Source organism: Tasmannia lanceolata, unplaced genomic scaffold (assembly GCF_043159265.1).
Source record: "Tasmannia lanceolata isolate RefF3 unplaced genomic scaffold, GAP_Taslan_0.1 ptg000018l, whole genome shotgun sequence".
Classification (NCBI taxonomy): Eukaryota; Viridiplantae; Streptophyta; class Magnoliopsida; order Canellales; family Winteraceae; genus Tasmannia; species Tasmannia lanceolata.
The window spans coordinates 29,922,835-29,942,391 of NW_027518695.1; the positions used below are offsets into that span (position 1 = coordinate 29,922,835).

At 36.8% G+C, this 19,557-nt stretch overlaps 1 protein-coding gene across 3 annotated transcripts; it reads right to left on the reverse strand.

Moving 5' to 3' along the window:
- Positions 1 to 263: 263 nt before the first annotated feature.
- Positions 264 to 10,462, reverse strand: LOC143850957 (F-box/FBD/LRR-repeat protein At1g13570-like). Of its 3 annotated transcripts, none has more exons than XM_077360252.1 (4): positions 10,343 to 10,462; positions 3,212 to 4,108; positions 2,977 to 3,132; positions 264 to 1,879 (listed from the first exon to the last, which is right to left on the reverse strand). In XM_077360252.1, exons 2-4 carry the CDS (start codon positions 3,515 to 3,517, stop codon positions 1,529 to 1,531), a joined length of 813 nt encoding a protein of 270 aa, XP_077216367.1. In that variant the 5' UTR covers positions 3,518 to 4,108; positions 10,343 to 10,462; the 3' UTR covers positions 264 to 1,528. The 3 variants fall into 3 exon arrangements, with proteins under 3 accessions (XP_077216367.1, XP_077216369.1, XP_077216370.1); XM_077360254.1 differs by having other exon boundaries at positions 3,212 to 4,105; positions 10,343 to 10,444; XM_077360255.1 differs by lacking the exon at positions 264 to 1,879 and adding an exon at positions 1,915 to 2,901.
- Between the last annotated feature and the right edge of the window lie 9,095 nt (positions 10,463 to 19,557).

Genomic DNA, 19,557 nt, shown 5'->3' on the forward strand with positions numbered 1-19,557 from the left:
CATTGCCTAAAAATAAGAAATAAACGAAAGCACAGGGTGGAAATGCTGGATAAGGGGGTGGCATTGTGGCAATATCACTTTCTATTTCATAATCATATGTGGAAATGATTTTGGGCGATGATATCCCCCCCCCCCCCCCCCGTAGTTAAATATCATTTCCCATGATTTTGAAGTTAATTATAACATGACAAACTCGTGCAGAAATTTTGAGGTAAAATGGAGCAGAACATAATTGAAATAACGGATTTGCAAGGCAATTTTCCAGGAAGCCATTTCACGGGTTACTTTTTTTTTTCTCAGTAATTTGGGGTTAGGCAGACCCCCATATTGACGAAAAAAAAGGAGAGATTACAGGAGAACAAACGAGAGACAAGAGATTAAAAGCGAATATAGACAGCTCCCGAGGAGTCTACATACAAAATGGTGCCTAAATCTTGCGGAATAGAATCGACATTGATTGGGAAACCTTTTATGGGGCAGCTTGATTTGGAGAGGAAGTAGATGCTCTGTTTCCTTCCCTCCAAATGTGCGAGATGTTCCAGGATCAGAAAGTAGCTAACAATCTGTCGATCTTTTCAAGGGTTATAATCATCCTCCAAGGGCAGGGAGTTTCCTTTTGAACTACTTTGACAGCAACTTGAGAGTCGGATTCTATCCAAAGGTGAGAACATCTGAGTTGAACAGGCAGGCAGATACCTTTTAAAATTGCTTCGATTTCAAGGTCGTGGATAGAGGCAGCAGAGTGGTGGAGTGAGAACAGCCCAAGAGTGATGCCATCCCACTTCCTTAGAATTCCTCCAATGCCTCCCTCCTCATTTGCTAAGGAAGCATCTGAATTAAGCTTAAGGAAAGGGGAGCTCCGGGGGGGGGGGGGGGGGGGGGGGGGGGGTGTGTGGAGACCAAGAGCATGTCTTTGGGTTTGAATTTTTAAGGAACAGAGCAAGGTTCCAATGGCGGGAAATTTTAGAGGTCTCCTCAGTTGGGTGGTCATCAAGTTTCAAGGAGTGGGTTTTTTCTTTGGCAGCTCTGAAGATCATTTTCATTGTAACCTGCTTGTGGTTTTTCTTTCCTTCATGAACTCGATCATTTCTCTCAAGCCATATGAAGTGAATTGCTGCTGTGAACAAGACACGGATCAGAGTATAGTGCTGGCCTTTAGATTTGAATTTTCCTATGATCCATACCTCTTCCTCACTGAGGGTTCTTTTCTGCTTCTTACAGTCCGAGATACGCCATAATATTGATCTCCAAATCCATGCACTGTAACTGCGATTAAAAAAGAGGTGGTTTACGGTTTCCTGATAGGTGTTGCAAAGAGGGCAAATTTGATCTCTGCACAGCCCCAGGAAGTGAAGGTTATCTTTTGTGCTTAGCTTGTTTTGAATGGCCATCCATACTGTGTGACTGAATTTTGGAACATGGCCTGGAAACCATATGGTTGAGTTCCAAAGGACCTTCTGATTTTGTTCTCTGATCGTGTTCCAAGCACTTCGAAGTGAGAATTTCCCGTTTACTTCAGGTTTCCAAATTATTTTTGTGGTCTGAGAGTCACTGATCCTTCCAGAATCTTTTTGAGGTCCAAGAGGTGCGGCTGGTTCAGAATTTGGTCCCACCAACCTTCATCAACTGTTCGCTCGATAGTTGCTGTTGGGGGAATGTAATTGAGGAATGTCTGAAGGGACGTTTGGGTTGAGTTAGGACCATTTGGGTGCCATGGATCTGTCCAGAAATTGAGTTGGGAGTGAGAGTTTACAATATAACAGACATTTGGCATGGCTAAGGTTCTAGCTTTTATGTGTTTCTGGCACCCCAAGAGGGGCTTGAGGGCATCGGGAAATTCCAGACATTTCTGCCACGGATGTACTTGAGGGTGAACCATCTGACCCAAGGGACATTTTTTCCATCAGGAGAAAGGTGAGTAACAGCCACTAATAGCTATAAAAACATTTCCGTGCATGAGATAATGATTAGCTATAAGGAAATAAACACCTAAATTTTATATTTATAAGATTTTAATTAACCTGAAGCCTAAGCCTTCCATTTATATGTAGGTATATATTATTTTTTTATTATGTAGGTATAAATTATGTATTGTTCCCGGAAATAGCATTCGGTAGTTAATACTTTCCTAAGATGAAAATTGCAAATAAGAAGAAGAGATTTTAATTGCATACAAGATTACATGCAAATAATTTTATACGGTACTCAAAAAGACATATTAGCCATAATTTCAAAAGAGTCTATTTACAAAATAAGATTAGATTAAATTGATTTTATTTGCAACTAAGAACAGATTCTAATGGCATTCAAAGAGTCCCATTAGATTCCAAACCATTTAGTAAGATTACATGCAAATAATATTAAAAAAAGACACCTTAGCTGTTACCATTCCAAAAAGCTTTACATAGTAGACCTATGATTTGTGAGGATATTTTGAGTTGCCTTTTAATTTTCTAATACATGTTTTCCATCAAAATCATCCCCAACATCCCTTTAAAGATCAAATCATAGGAAATCCATAGCTGAAGATCCAACATACATTTTCATAAATCCTTGGAAATTCATAAACCCAACACAAATTACATTTACTCTAATGAATAAGATTAAACAATAACTATGTTTTGCAAGGGCATGATCTAGGAATGCATATATCTTCCAGAAACTCTTTCATAATCATGACTTTACTTTCCATGCTTGTAGCCTTCCGAAACTTTATAGTTAGTCTCTCGAGCACCGGTGAATTCATAAGCAGCATTTCTATGAATTCCAATTCAGGTTTTACACCCGAAATCGAACTGATCTTCACGGTTTGGAGATGATTCAATGTGCAATCCATGTGTGTTTGTGCATTCCAATAGTTGCGACAGGTTCAGTGCCACTAGCATCTCCTATTGTACAGGACTATAGATAGAAATGCAGTTAGAGTACTTTAGACTACTATCTAATAAAACAAATGTTATGTTCAGAGTAACTAACCCAGATCTTGAGATTTTGTAGATTAAGCGAGCTTCTAAACAAGCTAAGAGCAGCCAATATATCCTCTGGATCTATAAAATCTATGGGCAAAGATAGCTTCTTCAGATGATTAAATGTGTTAGAAACCCTGTTAGGTACATCACCAGAAGCCACAACCTAGGATCCAGAGCAGAAAAAGTAAATTAGTATTTAAGCTTCTAATTGAATTCCAAATTACGATCTGAATACTATTTACCATTAGGAAAGGACTGTTCACTTCAAGCTCCTCAACATTATGTAGACCATCGAGAACGCTGGTAAAAATGCAAGTCTCGCCTCGCTGTAGATTTGTAGGGACTCGGTCTGTATAAATACTTGCAGTTGCAAGAACTGGGGTATTTTCAAAAGAAAGAACTTCGAATGAACCTTCGAGTTCTAAGTATTGGAGATTCGGAGCATTGATTTTAAGATAACTAGGATGATCTTCGCTAGTAATCAATGTCAAACTCTCAAGAAGCGGAGACCTGGAAATCAGAAATTCAGGTTCCTGATTGGTGAACATTTTCAAGATCAAGAACCTTGAGATGACAGAAGCCTTCAAAATTGCGTGGTATGTCCCAAATGGTCAATTTTAGCCTCAAATGATACATTTCGTGACAAGAGAACAGACATAAAGGCAGCCTATAATGATGTTTATCACAAAATTCAGTAGTATCACAATCGGTAGTATCACAATCAGTAGGGGGAATTCAAGGATGAATTCTTTGATCTGATGTCCTGATAAGAAAAGTATCCAGCGGTTGATGTCAGGACAACAAGCAGGAAGGTAATAAGAGCATTCGAACATGTGAATTGGGCCCCTATGGTGCAAAAGAACTTGATCGATAATGTTCACACGCTTAAGGTGATAGAGCGCCTTCTTCGAAAGTGGGAAATTGGGTGGGTTATATCGCTCATTGAATACAATCTGTGAAATTCTAACCCATTTATACCTCCATTTCCTTGATAAGATGCTCGTCCTCACAACATCCTTGATTGGCAAATGCACGAGGATTGTGTCTATGACATCCCGCGGTAGATTACTGATCAAATCTAATTTTGAAACTAGATCTACCTGTCTTTTAGGGAAGGAACTCATTTCTAGTCTTTACTGCTGAAATCCAGCCAACAAAATTCAGCCATCAGAAATTTGCATAAATGTAAAAAGAGAAAATGTTAGGATTACAAGAAAAAATGTACCATAAACGAAGCAGCAGAGCAGACAGTAACAGTAGATATTTTGTAGAGATGTTACTTACAAGTTCAAACAATTAACAAAAACAAGAAACATAGTAGTTTTTCTGGTACGCCCATAAGCTGATGTAGTAAACCACATATTTATAAGGTTTGTGTAGGCTATTTTTGAAGTCTTTGGAAACATGTTAATAAAGCCCAAACAATCACTTAAGAATCCAACAGCCAGTCATTTTAAACAAAGAGAAGTTAGTAGTGTAGAAAAGTTCAAAAAATATCTTGGAGGCCCAATGACTTGGGAATCCAAAATTCAATGATTTTAAACAATGGAATTGTTGCAGAAAGCCCATGCAATCACTTGGGAGCGCAACATCCATGGATTTTAGAAACTTGTGTCCAACATGAAAGAGAGAAGGGAGAGAGGGAGAGGAAGTCAAATCACTCGGCAAAGACAAGCCACATCGATTGCAATTAAATGATTTTATTTCTCATAAGCAAGGACTAAAATCTTAGCCATAGAACAAATATCCAAGACTTATTGGTAATTGCTAATAGTTAGATGCATTCATATTACTTGCTATTGTTATTCTTCTAGGTATTAAGATGAGATTTTCGGATTTTCTGCACGTTAGGATTGACGAAATCAGGTGCTGGAATCAGTATCTTGCTTCGATTTTGCCTGATTATGACTTTTGATTAAAAAAAATGAACAGAAGAATACTCAACTCAGCTCAACTAAGCCTTTGTCCCAAACTAGTAGGGATCAGGTAATGAATCCTTTAGAAAATTTTCATGAAGAAGGTAAAAGAATCTACCCGGCTAAATTAACTAAGTCTAATCCTGACACTAGTTGGGTTCGTCTACATGGATCATTTTCTTCCATTCTCTCCTATCCAAGGTCAAGTTCTCTGTTATGTTCCTAGCCATCAAGTCTTTCCTCACTGTTTCTACCCAAGTTGTTTTCAGTCTGCCCCTACCTCTTTTTACTCCATCAAAAAATTGAACAGAATAAGGTGGAAAATTGACAACGACAGGAAATTAAAAGGGGAAATTGCGAGAATCTTTTCCTGCCCCAAGAGGTTGTATTCTGATTATGCCTCGATTGGTATGAAATTTTACTGGAGTTTTTTGAATTAATTTTAATTTTAATTTTTCCTATTCCATTACAGGGGAATCAGAATAGCATGTTGATTCAAATTTCTTATTCCGACAATCCAAACTAAGACAAATTTGTGCTTTTGGTACATTATTGGTGTGGTGCCTTCCATTTCATGTAATAGTTACTAACTTCTATAAATAAGACAAAAGAGTGTTCCAGGTAGGGTACAAAAAGATCATTATACATGTACCAGTGGTTTTTTTATTTTTTTTATTTTTATACATGCAACTCTGGTACTGAGTTGATTGGTACCAAGTTGATGTAGGATGAATCTATGGAATGGATGTTAGGAGTGAAAAGGATGAGTGAAAATTACGGTTTAGGATCCTAAAATATGTGATTAGATCGGAAAAATATTTCTACAAGGTTTAAGGTACGTGTAGAAGGGAGCAGACGTATGAAGGGAAGGTGCAAACATATGTCGAGAATGTATAGGTAAGGATTTTTGTGAGACTAAGGGGTGTAGGGATCAAAGGATAATATGTAGAGAGATCAATAACTAAAAGTAAATAGGATTAACGTCAGAAATTAAAGAAAAAGCTTAGAAAGGAATAAAGACAGTACCCTTGAGGGTTTTCTTCGGGGCTATGATTCAACCAAGCTTGGGAGAAAAAAAAAACTTCTTTCTCTAGTATGTAATGTGTTCTCAAAAGTCAAAAGTGGACCTTACATTTGTAGACAAATAAAACTTGAACTCCAGGACTTAATCTACTAAATCTAATAGAACCCAAATACCAATCAAAACAAATTAAAATTCCCAACTTAACTAGAATTACCTACATGGACATCTCCCACCAATAGACTATTTTTTTTTTGAATGGCTACCAGTAATAGACTAATAGACTTCTTTAAGTTTTAAGGTTGGGCCCTTGGGGTTACTTAAAACTTAATTGATTAATTACAAAAGATTTAATTACTCTGATCACTTAATATTTCCGTAATATACTTGTGGGCCCCATTTTAAACGCATAAAACTTAAAAGAAATTAAGTGATATGTTGGGAAAAGACAATGGAACCCCTATTATAACTTAAAGGACCTAAATGACACTTAAAACTAAAATATGAGGTCTACTATAGTCCCCATCAAAGAGGATGGTTTGTTCTCAAAAGACAAGGAAAAATGGGCCCATTGTTGACGAGCTATGAAGCACGGATACGGGTACGAGGTGCGGGTATAACATGATATGGGTACGTGGATATGTGATTTTAAAAAAAAAAATAGGATACAGGTACATTGGGGGTACGTTGAATGTATTATATTTTTATATTTTATTATATATTCATAAAAATTAAAAATTAAATATTTTGTTAAAGAATTGAAACAATTTAATTGGAGAACAATCAAATAACAATAACATCACCAAATCTAATATTACTTCATAAGTTCTAGTTCAAATAACAATAACATCACCAACTAGGGCGCAACCTATTTACTTTGTGGCCCATTAAATGGATGGTTTGGATCATCCTATGGTGTGGGTCGTACACAACATTAAGCCCCCACCCATTCTTTTCGAAATGAACTATACGGCCCACACCATAGGATGATCCAAACCGTCCATTTGATGGGCCACAACGTAAATAGGTTGCGCCCCTAAAAATCATTTCCATAGGCTGATCCTAGCCCTCTGATCTAAATAGAAACGGCATATTATGGAAACCTCTATAGATTGGAGGGTTGCAATCATCCTATGGAAATGATTTTGGGGGGACAGCATATTTATGTTGTTGCCCATCAAATGGACGGCTTGTTTTATTATCGAAAAATGTCTTTAACTCTTTTATTATTAACTCTTCTTTTATTATAAACTCTTCTTTAACTAATATGTGCTGTTATATCCCCTTCCCTAAACAAAAACTTGTCCTGATACTATATTCATTGTATCATATTGGTCTCCATTTCTCGCTATATATTGTAGACGGAGAACTAGATTAAATTGATGAATACGTTACTTTTGCTTGTCTCATGCTTAATTTAGATTATAGTTAATTAATTCTAATATTTATCAGTTTGTTAAATGAATATTGTAATCAGTAATGTTATGTATGTACGTGTCACTATTTCTAGATTTTTAGATGCTGCCACGTCACACAACTCGTATCGATGTCGAAACACAACACATAAATCCGAATCCACAAATCATGATTATATATAGTTTTTAATTTAAAAGTGTCTCAGTTTCGAGTTTGCCGTGTCCAACACTCCGTGCCCGTGTCGACACACGACACTCGTGTCGACACACAACACTCGTGTCCATGTCCACAAATCATAGATTGTACTTGAATATTTGGTGTCCTTTATTGTATTCCTCAAAATAGTAGTGACACAAAGGACTAGATTGGATAAGGTTTTTGCTTCAAAATTGGGTTCCATGATTGTATAGGAAGTAACATGGAGTTTAAAAGCCATATCAATAATCCGATTGTGTTGTACACATGCTTTATCATGACAAGATAAATAGTTTGTGGGTTAAGTGATAGCAGGAGCATCCCCTTTAGCAAAGCTACGTCGTCCTTCACAGCTCTTTAGTGTAGAATTTTTCTCTTCTTACATGTGCATTAGCCATGTAGGGGGTAGTTTAGTCATTTTGATATTTTTCATGTCCATTTTAAGCATTTTCACTAGGTAAGGGCAATTAAGTCATTTCATCAATGTAATTGGTTATAAAAGCCAATTTTGCATCTCATTTTAGTTTTAGTCTTTGAATTGTAAAAAAATTAGAGAAAGAATTGAAATTTTTGTTTGGGAGGGACTTCTCCTTTTTAGAGGAATTTATGTTGCAAAATTTGAGCAAAAGAAGGAATTGAGCTTGGATTTTTCAATCTTTTTTCTCTCTTGGTTGTTCATCATCACCTTGTTTGCAAGGTTCAAGATCAATCGTATCAGATCTGGAAGTCTCGACGTTCAGATCGTATTGATGTTGGAAGTTCCTTCAAAGATCAAGAAAAGTAGCAAATTCTTCCATTGTTACTGTGCTTGTAAAAATTACTTGTGGTTCATGTCTTCTTGGTGAAAAATTTCAATCCAAATTCACTGCACGTTGCTGTTATGAGTGCTCGGCAAGGAGTTTTTGATCTGTCTACATCTTGGAGCCTTAACTAACTACAGAAAGTTTTAAATCCTTCGGTTTTTATGAGTTTAGACATCATTTCAAGTGTTTTGAACTATTGATGCAAGTCAAGAGCATTTTCCATGTCTTCAGCCCCTTGCATTTTGGCATTTTCGGAGGATTTGAAGTTTGATGATCACAAGTTTCAGTTGTAATCCAATCAAAACAAATAAAAAGGAAAGAAGCCCATGACTGAATAACGCAGTGCCTTAATGTCCGTGTAATACCATTCAATGCTTGTGATTTCTCATTAAAGAGTTGTTGCATTCCATTCGTGTTTGACTACTATTGTAATTCTAGGATCAAACCTATAAGGACAAAATTCTGGACAGTGTGCTATGATTAAACATGTCAGCTGAATTAAATTCTTAACAGGCACATGTGAATTTTGGAGTTCTGAGTGGAATCTCTTTACTGAAGATATACACTAGTAACACTACAACTTACTGGATCAACTTGTTAGTTCATTTTGAGCTATCTGTATAAAAAGGTTTTCAGGTACTAGCATTTTGAACTGAACTTCTTACCAATAGTTTCATGAATTGAGTGTATTAAGATGATTCTCACTATCCGAGTCAATCGGATTGATTTCCACTTGTTGAATTTTGTCATTCCATGCATAGATGAGCTCCTCTAAACTATTTGAGTGATTAGGTTTTATAGAACATTTGCAAGAGGAGATAGCCAAATGTTCAAGTTCAGAAATTGAGAGCCCAGTGGACTAAGTTCAAGCCCCTTGGCCCTCCTTAGCTAACACATTGGACAGAAACTTTACTTCCACTCCTTTCCCACCATATTCCTGCTAAGAACACTGCATCAATAAGCTACATGGTGAAGGAAAATGGCAGAATAATAGAATATATGTTCAGTGAGGATAGGTCATTCTCAAGATCCAAGATTTACTAGCCAAGGAGGCATTTGGCCCTGTTTCCAACATCCACGTATGCATTCATCAGCACACTCTTGAGGGCAGAAAGGAAAATAATGAAGGTCCGTAAATTTCAATACATTATTCCAATGAGACTAACCTGATGACATTGCTAGGTAATTGTATGATGTCTGTCTTTTCCATCATTAACGTAGATCAGGTCCACAAATACCAAGTGGAAATCAAGATCATATTGTCAACATTGGTCGCTAAAGGTCTAAGACATTACCAAACTTCTGCTCAAACCAAAGAACTCTAGTCTCTTCCCTTGAAATCATTAATTCCAATCACCACCTGCCGTCTACCTTAATTTATTAATACTAAAGACAGAACATCCCCGCTCGCAGAAAAAGGTTAAAAGAATTTCTGAACATGCTTCCAAATGAATAGCTTACGTTATTATGAACATTGATAACTTTCAAGGGACAACATTCAACTCTAGTGCTATAAATATTTATCAAGTTAAAAGGGAAGACTTCTCTCAGTTAATGGTTGTGAGGGCCAAAATCAAATGAATAGCTTAGAATAATGGATTCAGAAAAATAGTTTGTGCCTACAAATTTTCCAAGAGGTCCAAAGATAACCTAATCCAAAACCGTTTGGAACCTATTTTCCTTGTTGAAGTTCACATTTTCTTATTCTAAGCCAAGTGACAAAATGCTAAGCATTTTGATCATAAAATAATACAAGAAAGAGAGAAACGATAATCCCAAAATGATCCCCTCATGAACATGTACCCACAAATTTTCACTATATAAAACCTTCAAATATAAAGCATAAAAACCCATCAAACAGAGGCTTCCACCATTAACAGAATGAAACAAAAAAGAAAGAGATAATCTATAAAACAAGATGCATTGCCATGAATCTCTTAGAAGTAGTGACATATCCTAATGCAATCAATAGGAAAAAAAAAACATGAAATAAACCCCAAAAGGGAACAAAAATCCCATTACCTGCTTTTGTGATGTGGGTCTCCGGATACAAGACAGGGAGTGGGATCGAGAGAAGAGTGAAAAGAGGGTTATAGGGCGGGTTTGGTCACTGTCTTTCAAAATAAATTTGGGGGATTTTTTTTCTCGGAAAATACTTTCCAAAAAATTGAGTCTCTCTCTCTCTCACACACACAGTTAGACCTGGCAAAACGTCACCCGGGCCAGCCAGACCACCCGGCCCGCCCGTAATTTACGTGGTCCGGGTCACTAACTAGTGACCCGTTTGAAATTTGACCGGGCCTGTATGGGGCACGTCAAAACTGGACTGGGCCGGTGGAGCCGTGGGTGCCCGTAAACAAGGTTTTAAATTTCGGTTTCGATACCGATTTCGGACCCCACCGAAATCCGAAATTTGGTATAAATAAAAAAAAAGATTATTTAATTCATTCCGAGAAATTCCGGAAATTCCGGAATCTTTTTTTTTTAAATGCATTTTCTCGAAATTTCGGCCAAAATTCTCGAAATTTCGAAATTTCCGCTGAAATTTGGTATTTTGCGAAATTTGGATTTCGGCCAAAATGTAAAACCATGCCCGTAAAAACCCAAATGATTTAGACTTTATATCGTGAAAGCCCTTATAGTCCTGAATTTTTCAGAAAGTATTGTACGGACCACATCATAGGATGATCTAAACTGTCCATGTGATGGAACACAGCTTAAATAGGTTGTGCCCCAAAAATCATTTCCATAGGATGATCCTAGCCCTCTGATCTATAGAGGTTTCCATAAATAATAATATGCAATTCCTCCATAGATCAGAGGGCTAGGATCATCCTATGGAAATGATGTTTTGGGCGAAACATATTTACATTATGGCCCATCACATGGACACTTTGGATCATCCTATTTCAATGAAACAACCAAAAAGGAAAAAACTGGGTGACCCGCGGGTCCACCTGGCCCCTACGGGTGGGGTCCGGGCTCACCAAATTGTGACCCATAAAATTCTGGGTCATTTATGACCCGGCCCGTACCCATACGGGTTGGGTGAAACCCGGCCCGACCGCCTGTTTGCCAGGTCGATTTGTATGAGATTTGGGATATGCTAGAAGTAGCTCATGAAAGGACAAATCAAGTTAATGAGTCAAAGATTAATCTTCTCTTTATGGTATATGAACTCTTCATGATGGACCCTAACGAAACCATTGTTGAAATGCACACTAGGTTCACAAACATAACCAATGGTTTGAAATCATTAGGTAAACAAATATCCAACAAGGAATTAGTTACTAAAATACTTAGGTCACTACCTAAAGATTGGGATCCTAAAGGCACCGCCATTGAAGAGGCAAAAGATGTATAAAAATGGGCTTAGAGGACTTGATAGGTTCCTTGATAACTTTTGAAATGGTTTTAAAAGGAAGAGAAATTTTAAACAAATAAAAAAAATATACTAAAAAGAAAGGAATAGCTTTTAAAGTAAGAGTTGAAAGTAATGAAGAGAGTGAAGAAGACATACAAGATGATGATCTTGCTCTCTTCACCGAGAGATTCAAGAAGTTTCTTTAAGTACAAGAAAGGAGGCAACTCTAACCAAGGAAGAAATAGACCTTCAAGCAAAGAGGAGATGAGATGCTACAATTGCACGAAGGTTGGTCACATAAGGCCAAATTGCCCACTCAACAACAACAATGACAAAAACAAAAAGAATAGAAGAAATGACAACAAGGCTTTGTGTACAGCAGCTTGGGATGAAGAGAGTGCTTCATCCTGAAATGAATCAAATGGAAAAGATGAAGATGACCTTTGCTTCATGAGACTTGCCGATGTGACAAATGACATCTCCATTTTCGAGGTAAATGATCTTGATGATATTTCTCATGAATTTTCTAATGAAGAATTGTTGATTGCATGTGAAAAACTTCATGAAAACTTAGATTTGCAACTTTCCAAAAACAAAACAATGAAAAAGTCCTTGCATGATATAAGTAGAGATTTTGGATTCTTGGAAAATGAATTTGATTTACAAACCAACACAACTGAAAAATTGATTTTAGAAAACAAGGCTTTGAATGAAGAAGTTGAAAAATTAATTCTTGAAAACAAGAGCTTGAAAGAGAAAAATAAAAAACTTATTTTGAAATGCAAGGAACTAGATCTATCATTTAGAAAATTCTCATGTGGAAAGAACAAGCTGGATGAAATTCTTGAAAACAAGCTTGTCTCTTTAGAAAAAGTTGCTCTTGGATACCAACCCTTTTCCAAAGGAGATGCCTCATTCAAGAATAAGTTTGTAAAATATTTTTCTCACATGCATTCTAGTTCTAGCTCATTTGTTCCTACTTGTCACTATTGTGGTAGAGTTGGACACTTAAGATTTACATGTAATGTTAAGAAATCAAAAGCATCTAACTTTGTTTGGATTAGAAAAGATGAACTTTATGATGTATCTAACCTTAAAGGACTCAAGAAAAGGTGGGTACCTAAAGCTTCAACATGAGTTTTGATTCTTGTAGGTATGCTTGAAAGGGAATCCCTCAAAGGACAAATGATTTTTAGATAGTGGTTGCTCAAGGCATATGACGGGAGACGTAACCAAGTTCGCCTTCGTCACCATGAGCCACCAAGGAAATATCACCTTTGGGGACGATACAAGAAGCAAAATCATCGGTGAAGGTACCATTAAAATTAAAGATATTAAAGTTGAATATGTTTTGCTTGTTGATGGTCTCCCCTTTAATTTGATAAGCATTAGTCGACTATGTGATCTTGGTCACAAAGTTCTTTTTGAAAAAGATAGATGGAAGATTTTGAATTCTAAGAACAATGAGGTAGAATTTATTGCGTATAGAGATAGTAACATGTACTCATTGGCTTTAGAGGACCTTGACAATCAAAACATCCAATGTCTCTCCACCATGGAAGATAACCCTTGGTCATGGCATAGAAGACTTGGTCATGCTCATATGGATTTGATCTCAAGATTGTCATCTAAGAACCTAGTGAGAGAGCTACCTAAGCTCAAGTATGTTAAGTTTGTAGTGCTTGCATTCATGGAAAACAAACTAAAGACTCTTTCAAACCTATAAGTGTGATATCTACATCTTGTCCACTACAACTTCTTCACATGGACCTATTTGGTCTCATGAAGACTCGTAGTAGAGGTAGAAGTAGATATGTGTAAGTAATTGTTGATGATTATTCTAGATTTACTTGGGTGTTATTTTTAACTAGTAAAGATGAAACCTTCAAAAAGTTTATCAACTTGTGTAAAAGAATTCAAAATGAACAGAGGTTTTTTAAAAATGAGATAAGAAGTGATCATGAAACCGAGTTTGAGAACATTGAGTTTGATACCTTTTGTAATGAAAATGGAATCAAACACAATTTCTCGGCTCCAAGAACTCCCCAACAAAATGGGGTAGTTGAAAGGAAAAATAGACCACTTATTGAAATGGCTAGAACATTGTTAAATGAGAACAATGTTCCAAGAAATTTTTGGGAGGAAGTTGTTCACACAGCTTGCTATATTCTAAATAGAGTGCTCATTAGACCTCACCTTAACAAAACATCATATGAATTATGGAGTGGAACACCCCCTAAAGTTAGCTATTTCAAAGTTTTTTTTATGTATATATTTTATTTTAAACATGAAAGATACTTTGCACAAGTTTGATTCAAAATCCGATGAAGTATTTTCTTAGGATATTCAACTCATAGTAAGGCTTATAGGGTGTATAACAAAAGAACTCAAATTGTTGAAGAATCCGTGCATGTTAAATTTGATTAGTCACTTGAACTTCCTAAAGTCATTGATGAAGATGATGATGATGCCAATCTTTAGAGCCTCGTAGTCGAGTAGATATCCTAGTTCAACCTTTAAAAAAATTTGATCTAGAAGGTGAACAAATAGAAGTTGAAGTAGAAGGTTCTCCTAAACATAGTAGAATCATGTCTAGTCATCATTCTACACAAATCATAGGTGAAATGTCACAATGAGTCAAGACAAGATCTCACTATAGGAATGTTTGTGCTAACATGGCATTTATTTCCAAAATAAAACCCAAGTCCATAAAAGAAGTCGAAAATGATGAATTTTGGATGATTGCTATGCAAGAAGAACTAAACCAATTTGAAAGAAACAAAGTATAGAGATTAGTTCCTAGGCCTAGTGATCACCCGGTTATTGGAACCAAATGGGTGTTTAGAAACAAACTTGATGAGCATGGAGATGTTTAAAGAAACAAGGCTAGATTAGTAGCCCAAGGTTAGAACGAAGAGGAAGGCATCGATTATGATGAGACATTTGCTCCGTTTGCTAGATTGGAAGCCATAAGGATGCTTCTTGCATTTGCATGCCATAAGAACTTCAAATTATATCAAATGGATGTGAAGAGCGTATTCCTTAATGGGTATATCATGAAGGAAGTTTATGTTGAACAACCTCCCGATTTTGAAGATTCCAAATACCCTAATCATGTATTTAGGTTGGATAAAGCCCTATATGGTCTAAAGCAAGCTCCTAGAGCTTGGTATGAAAGGCTTAGCTCCTTCCTATTAGAGAGTGGCTTTCAAATGGGCAAGGTTGACAAAACCTTGTTCATTAAAAGAAAAGGAAAAGAAATGGTTATTGTTCAAATTTATGTGGATGATACCATACTTGGAGCTACTAATGATACGATGTGTGAAGAATTTGCTCACTCTATGCAAAAAGAGTTTGAAATGACTATGATGGGAGAGCTTACCTATTTCCTATGACTTCAAATCAAACAATGTAAAAATAGAATTTTCATCAATCAAGAGAAATACACTAGGGAACTCCTAAATTTTTTTGGAATGGATAGCTCTCAAGTCAAGCCTACACCAATGAGCACATCCACCAAATTAGAAAATGATGAAATTAGAAAACGGTTGATGAAAAGAAGTTTAGGGGGATGATAGGTAGCCTATTATATTTGACCGCTAGTAGGCCGGATATAATGTTTAGTGTGTGTATTTGTTCTAGATTCCAATCGGCTCTAAAAGAGTCGCATTTGAGTACGGTTAAGAGGATATTCAAGTATCTTAAAGGAACTCCTTCTCTAGGTTTGTGGTATGGAAGATCTAATGAATTTGAAATACAGGTGTGACATCCAAGGGGGGGTGAATTGGCTAATTAGAAATTTTAGGCTTAATTAATGAAAGATTAAAAATTAATCTTCTAATTAAGCACTAATTAATCTAACCCTTGTTCAAAAAGATTTATCAATAGAAGCTAAGGTTTAGATATTCTAATCATGCACATTTACTAACCCTTGTTCAATTAAAAGATAAGCATAAGTAAGGTTAGAGATTACCAATCACCACATGTGCAAGAGAGAGAAGGAAAGAGATAGAGGAGACAAGGCACACCACAATGAGAACACCAAGATTTATAGTGGTTCGGTCACAACTTGACCTAGTCCACTCTTATAAGTTTGGCTCCTTGGGTACTCCACTATGGTGAGATTTCAAGACTAATTTTGAAGCTCTTACAATAAGCTTTTCCATTCTCAAGGGCCAAAGCGAAGCCCATCTGCACGAAGCCTTTGGCGAGGGGACAAATCCTCATATGCCGTCTTCATCTTTGTTCATGGGCCGAAGAGAAGACCCTCTTCTTCACAATTCTTTTCGGGCCGAAGAGAAGACCCTCAATGAAGAACAAAAATAATGAAAAACACGCAATGCCTCTTAATAGGCGGATTACAACATTGTAAGTTCACAATCACTCCAAAAAAATAGCAAAAGAAAAGTCCTATGGAGTGTCTCTTGATAACATGTAGAAATGGAAGATCAAAGAGGTTTTTAGCTTTTGAAATAAAGTGTTGAAGCTCAAAGAGAAATGGGATTTGATCTTTCCCTAATGTTCAAAAGCTTGTAGAGATAGGTTTTAATCATGTATATATAGTGTATTTGAAAATATGACCGTTTGGGGTAAAACTGTAAATAAATGGCTTGAAAAAGTCAAGCAGAAAATGCCCCAATGGCTAGTTTGCACGACCGCGGCGGTCGCCCTCCCCTATCGGGCGCCCTATTCTATTTTCAAATTTCTTAACGTCGCGGTCGACCGGCCAAATGGCGGTCGCTCGGCGAGGGCTAACTGTTTGCCCAAAAATTTGGCTCATAAAACCTATCCCGGTCGACCGACCCATGACGGTCGCCCGCCCTAGACCAAATTGGATTGCTTCTGTAGAAACAGAAGCGCATCCGCGGTCGCCCGGTTGACCGGCCCGATAAAATTCGAGATGGCCTGGATTTTCAGGTTCCATTCCGCAGTCGACCTGGCACTGAGTGAAATTCTATTTTTAACTTTAAAATCAAGGGGCTTTTGGGCTATAGTCTTTGGGCTTAAGTCCAAGGTTTTCAAACACATTTTTGGGTGTGTTGATGGTTTTCAAAGATGTAAAATGTTAAGTATAAAAACCATTTGAAAACATTTTGAAAGTGCATTTAAACATAAAATTAAGAGGACTCTAAATACATTCTAAAAATAAGAACCTTGAGTCTTCTTGGATTGTCTTGGCTCCTTTGCACTTTCTTGGACTTCTTCAGCTTGGGTAAACATCTTGTCCTTGTCTTGGCTCTTGTGACTTGTCCTCCAATCTTCAATGCATGTTGAGGTACATGAGGTGTCACCATGGCATGTTCAACTCCAAGATCCTTCTTGACACTTGCTAGGAACTTGTGGAATCTTCATGATGAGCTTCTTTACTTGAGCATCTTCAAATGAGGATGACTCCAATGTAGGTGCAAGCTCTTGGTTCCTTTGATCCTTGATCCACAAATCATGTGTTGTGAAGAGTTGTGTAATGGCGATTATGATATAAAAATCCTGCATACAACACAACACCTCAAAGCAACACATTAGTCCATAAATGCGAATCAATTTAGTTTGTTAGCATCAAAACAAGAAGGTAAGGTGAATGATTAACCCTTGGGAACCCTTGGGCTTACAGAATTGAACTTAGTAGGGTACTCGATTGTCGACTTTGCCAAATGTAGGATAGATAGAAAAAGCACAAGTGGCACATGTCAATTCTTAGGAAGATCTCTTGTGTCTTGGTTTAGCAAGAAACAAAACCCCGTCGCCCTATCTACCACCGAAGCCGAATACATTGCGGCTGGAGCTTGTTGTGCACAAATCCTATTGATGAAGAACACTGTCATGGATTACAATCTTGAATTTAGTAATGCTCTCATCCATTGTGATAACACAAGTGCCATTAACTTGGCAAAGAATCCAATTCAACATTTAAGAACCAAGCACATATAGGTAAGGCATCATTTTCTAAGAGATCATTCTAACAAAGGGGACATATCCATTATGTATATCCACACAAATGATCAATTGGGGACATATCCATTGAGTATATCCACACAAATGATCATTCAAAACACTTTTACTTTGAAAATACACTGACAGTTATACCACTAACATGTAGCCAAGAGCCACATCTACAAACAAAATTCTTGTATGTTTTTTTTGAAAAGGGCAACAGAATATATATATATATATATATATATATATATATATATATATATATATATATGTAAAAACAGAACCGAGGTGGTCCTGAAGGAACAAAGATAATACAAAGCACAAGAATGTCAATGCCAACTTACATGCAATAATTACTCAGGGGACATGCTAGGGAGTCTCCAAGGAGTTCAATGCTATATTGGCAACAAAAATCAAAGAATTTTGCTGACATGACACCCAAATGCCAAGCAAAATCCCTAAGCCTCCCCGGCTATTGTTACAATGCACAAGAATGTCATACCAACTTACATGCAATAATTACTCAGGGGACATGCTAGGGAGTCTCTAAGGAGTTCAATGCTATATTGGCAACAAAAATCAAAGAATTTTGCTGACATGACACCCAAATGCCAAGCAAAATCTCTAAGCCTCCTCGGCTATTGTGCAACTAAACTCAGTCTGAAAGTAAGGAGAGACCTAGTAATGAGTGATTGAGATAGTCATTTGGAGTATATGGCACGGCATAGACATTTGGTGGGGTGTTCTTTTCATGAGAGGAATAAAATGGAAACTGAGAAAAAGAAAGTTGATGGGTGAAAGACAGAAAAGGAGAGAGAGAGAGAGAGAGAGAGAGAGATAGGGCAACCCATGCTCTTTGAAATTGAGAAAAGTAATAAGAATAAAAAGTCAAACCGACCCTACTCCTCCCTAACTCCAATCGCTAAACGGCCTAAAAAATCAAATTGGAAGGTAAACAAAATAATTATACTCTCTTCATCATACCCAAAATATCACTAAGATTTTAGATCCGGTGGAGACCACTATGAGTCATGTGTGTATGTTATCAATAAATATAAGGAGAGACTTACTAACAAGTGATTGTGATGGTGATGTGGTGAATATGACACGACATTGACTATTAAATTTTAATGGTTTAAATCTCTATCAACAAGACTGAATTTCGTTCGAAATTTTATTTCTTGAGAGAGAGAGAGAGAGAGAGAGGGCAACCAATGCTCTTTGAAATTGAGAAAAGTAATAAAAATAAAAAGTCAAACCGACCCAACTCCTCCCTAACTCCAATTGTTAAACAGCCTAAAAAAACAAATTGGAAGGTAAACAAAATAATTATACTCTCTTCATCATACCCAAAATATCTCTTGGATTTTAGATCCGGTGGAGACTACTATGAGTCATGTGGGCAAGTTATCAATAAATATAAGGAGAGACTTACTAAAGAGTGATTGTGATGGTCATGTGGTGAATATAACACGACAACGACTATTAAATTTTAATAGTTTAAATCTCAATTAACAAGACTGAATTTTCGAATTTCGGTTGAAATTTCATTTTTTGGGAGAGGGAGAGGGAGGGCAACCGATGTTCTTTGAAATTTAGAAAAGTAATAAGAATAAAAAGCCAAACCGACCCTACTCAACCCTAACTCCGATCGCTAAACGGCCTAAAAAATCAAATTTGAAGGTAAACAAAATAATCATACTCTCTTCATCATACCCAAAATATTTCTGGGATTTTAGATCCGGTGGAGACTACTATGAGTCAGGCGGGCTACTTTTCTCAATTTCTAAGAGCATGGGTTGGCCCCCCTCTCTCTCTCTCTCTAAAAAAAATGAAATTTCTATCGAAATTTTGAAATTCAGTCATGTTGATAGAGATTTAAACTACAAAAATTTAATAGTCGATGTCGTGTAATATTCGCCACATGACCATCACAATC

Excerpts from the sequence above, each read along its gene's own strand:
- LOC143850957 (XM_077360252.1), bottom strand. The coding sequence starts at position 3,517 with ATGTTCACCAATCAGGAACCTGAATTTCTGATTTCCAGGTCTCCGCTT. Across the intron at positions 3,133-3,211 it reads TGAACAGTCCTTTCCTAATG|GTTGTGGCTTCTGGTGATGT; the intron begins GTAAATAGTATT and ends TCTGGATCCTAG. Across the intron at positions 1,880-2,976 it reads TACAAAATCTCAAGATCTGG|ATGGTTCACCCTCAAGTACA; the intron begins GTTAGTTACTCT and ends CCCTTGGGTCAG.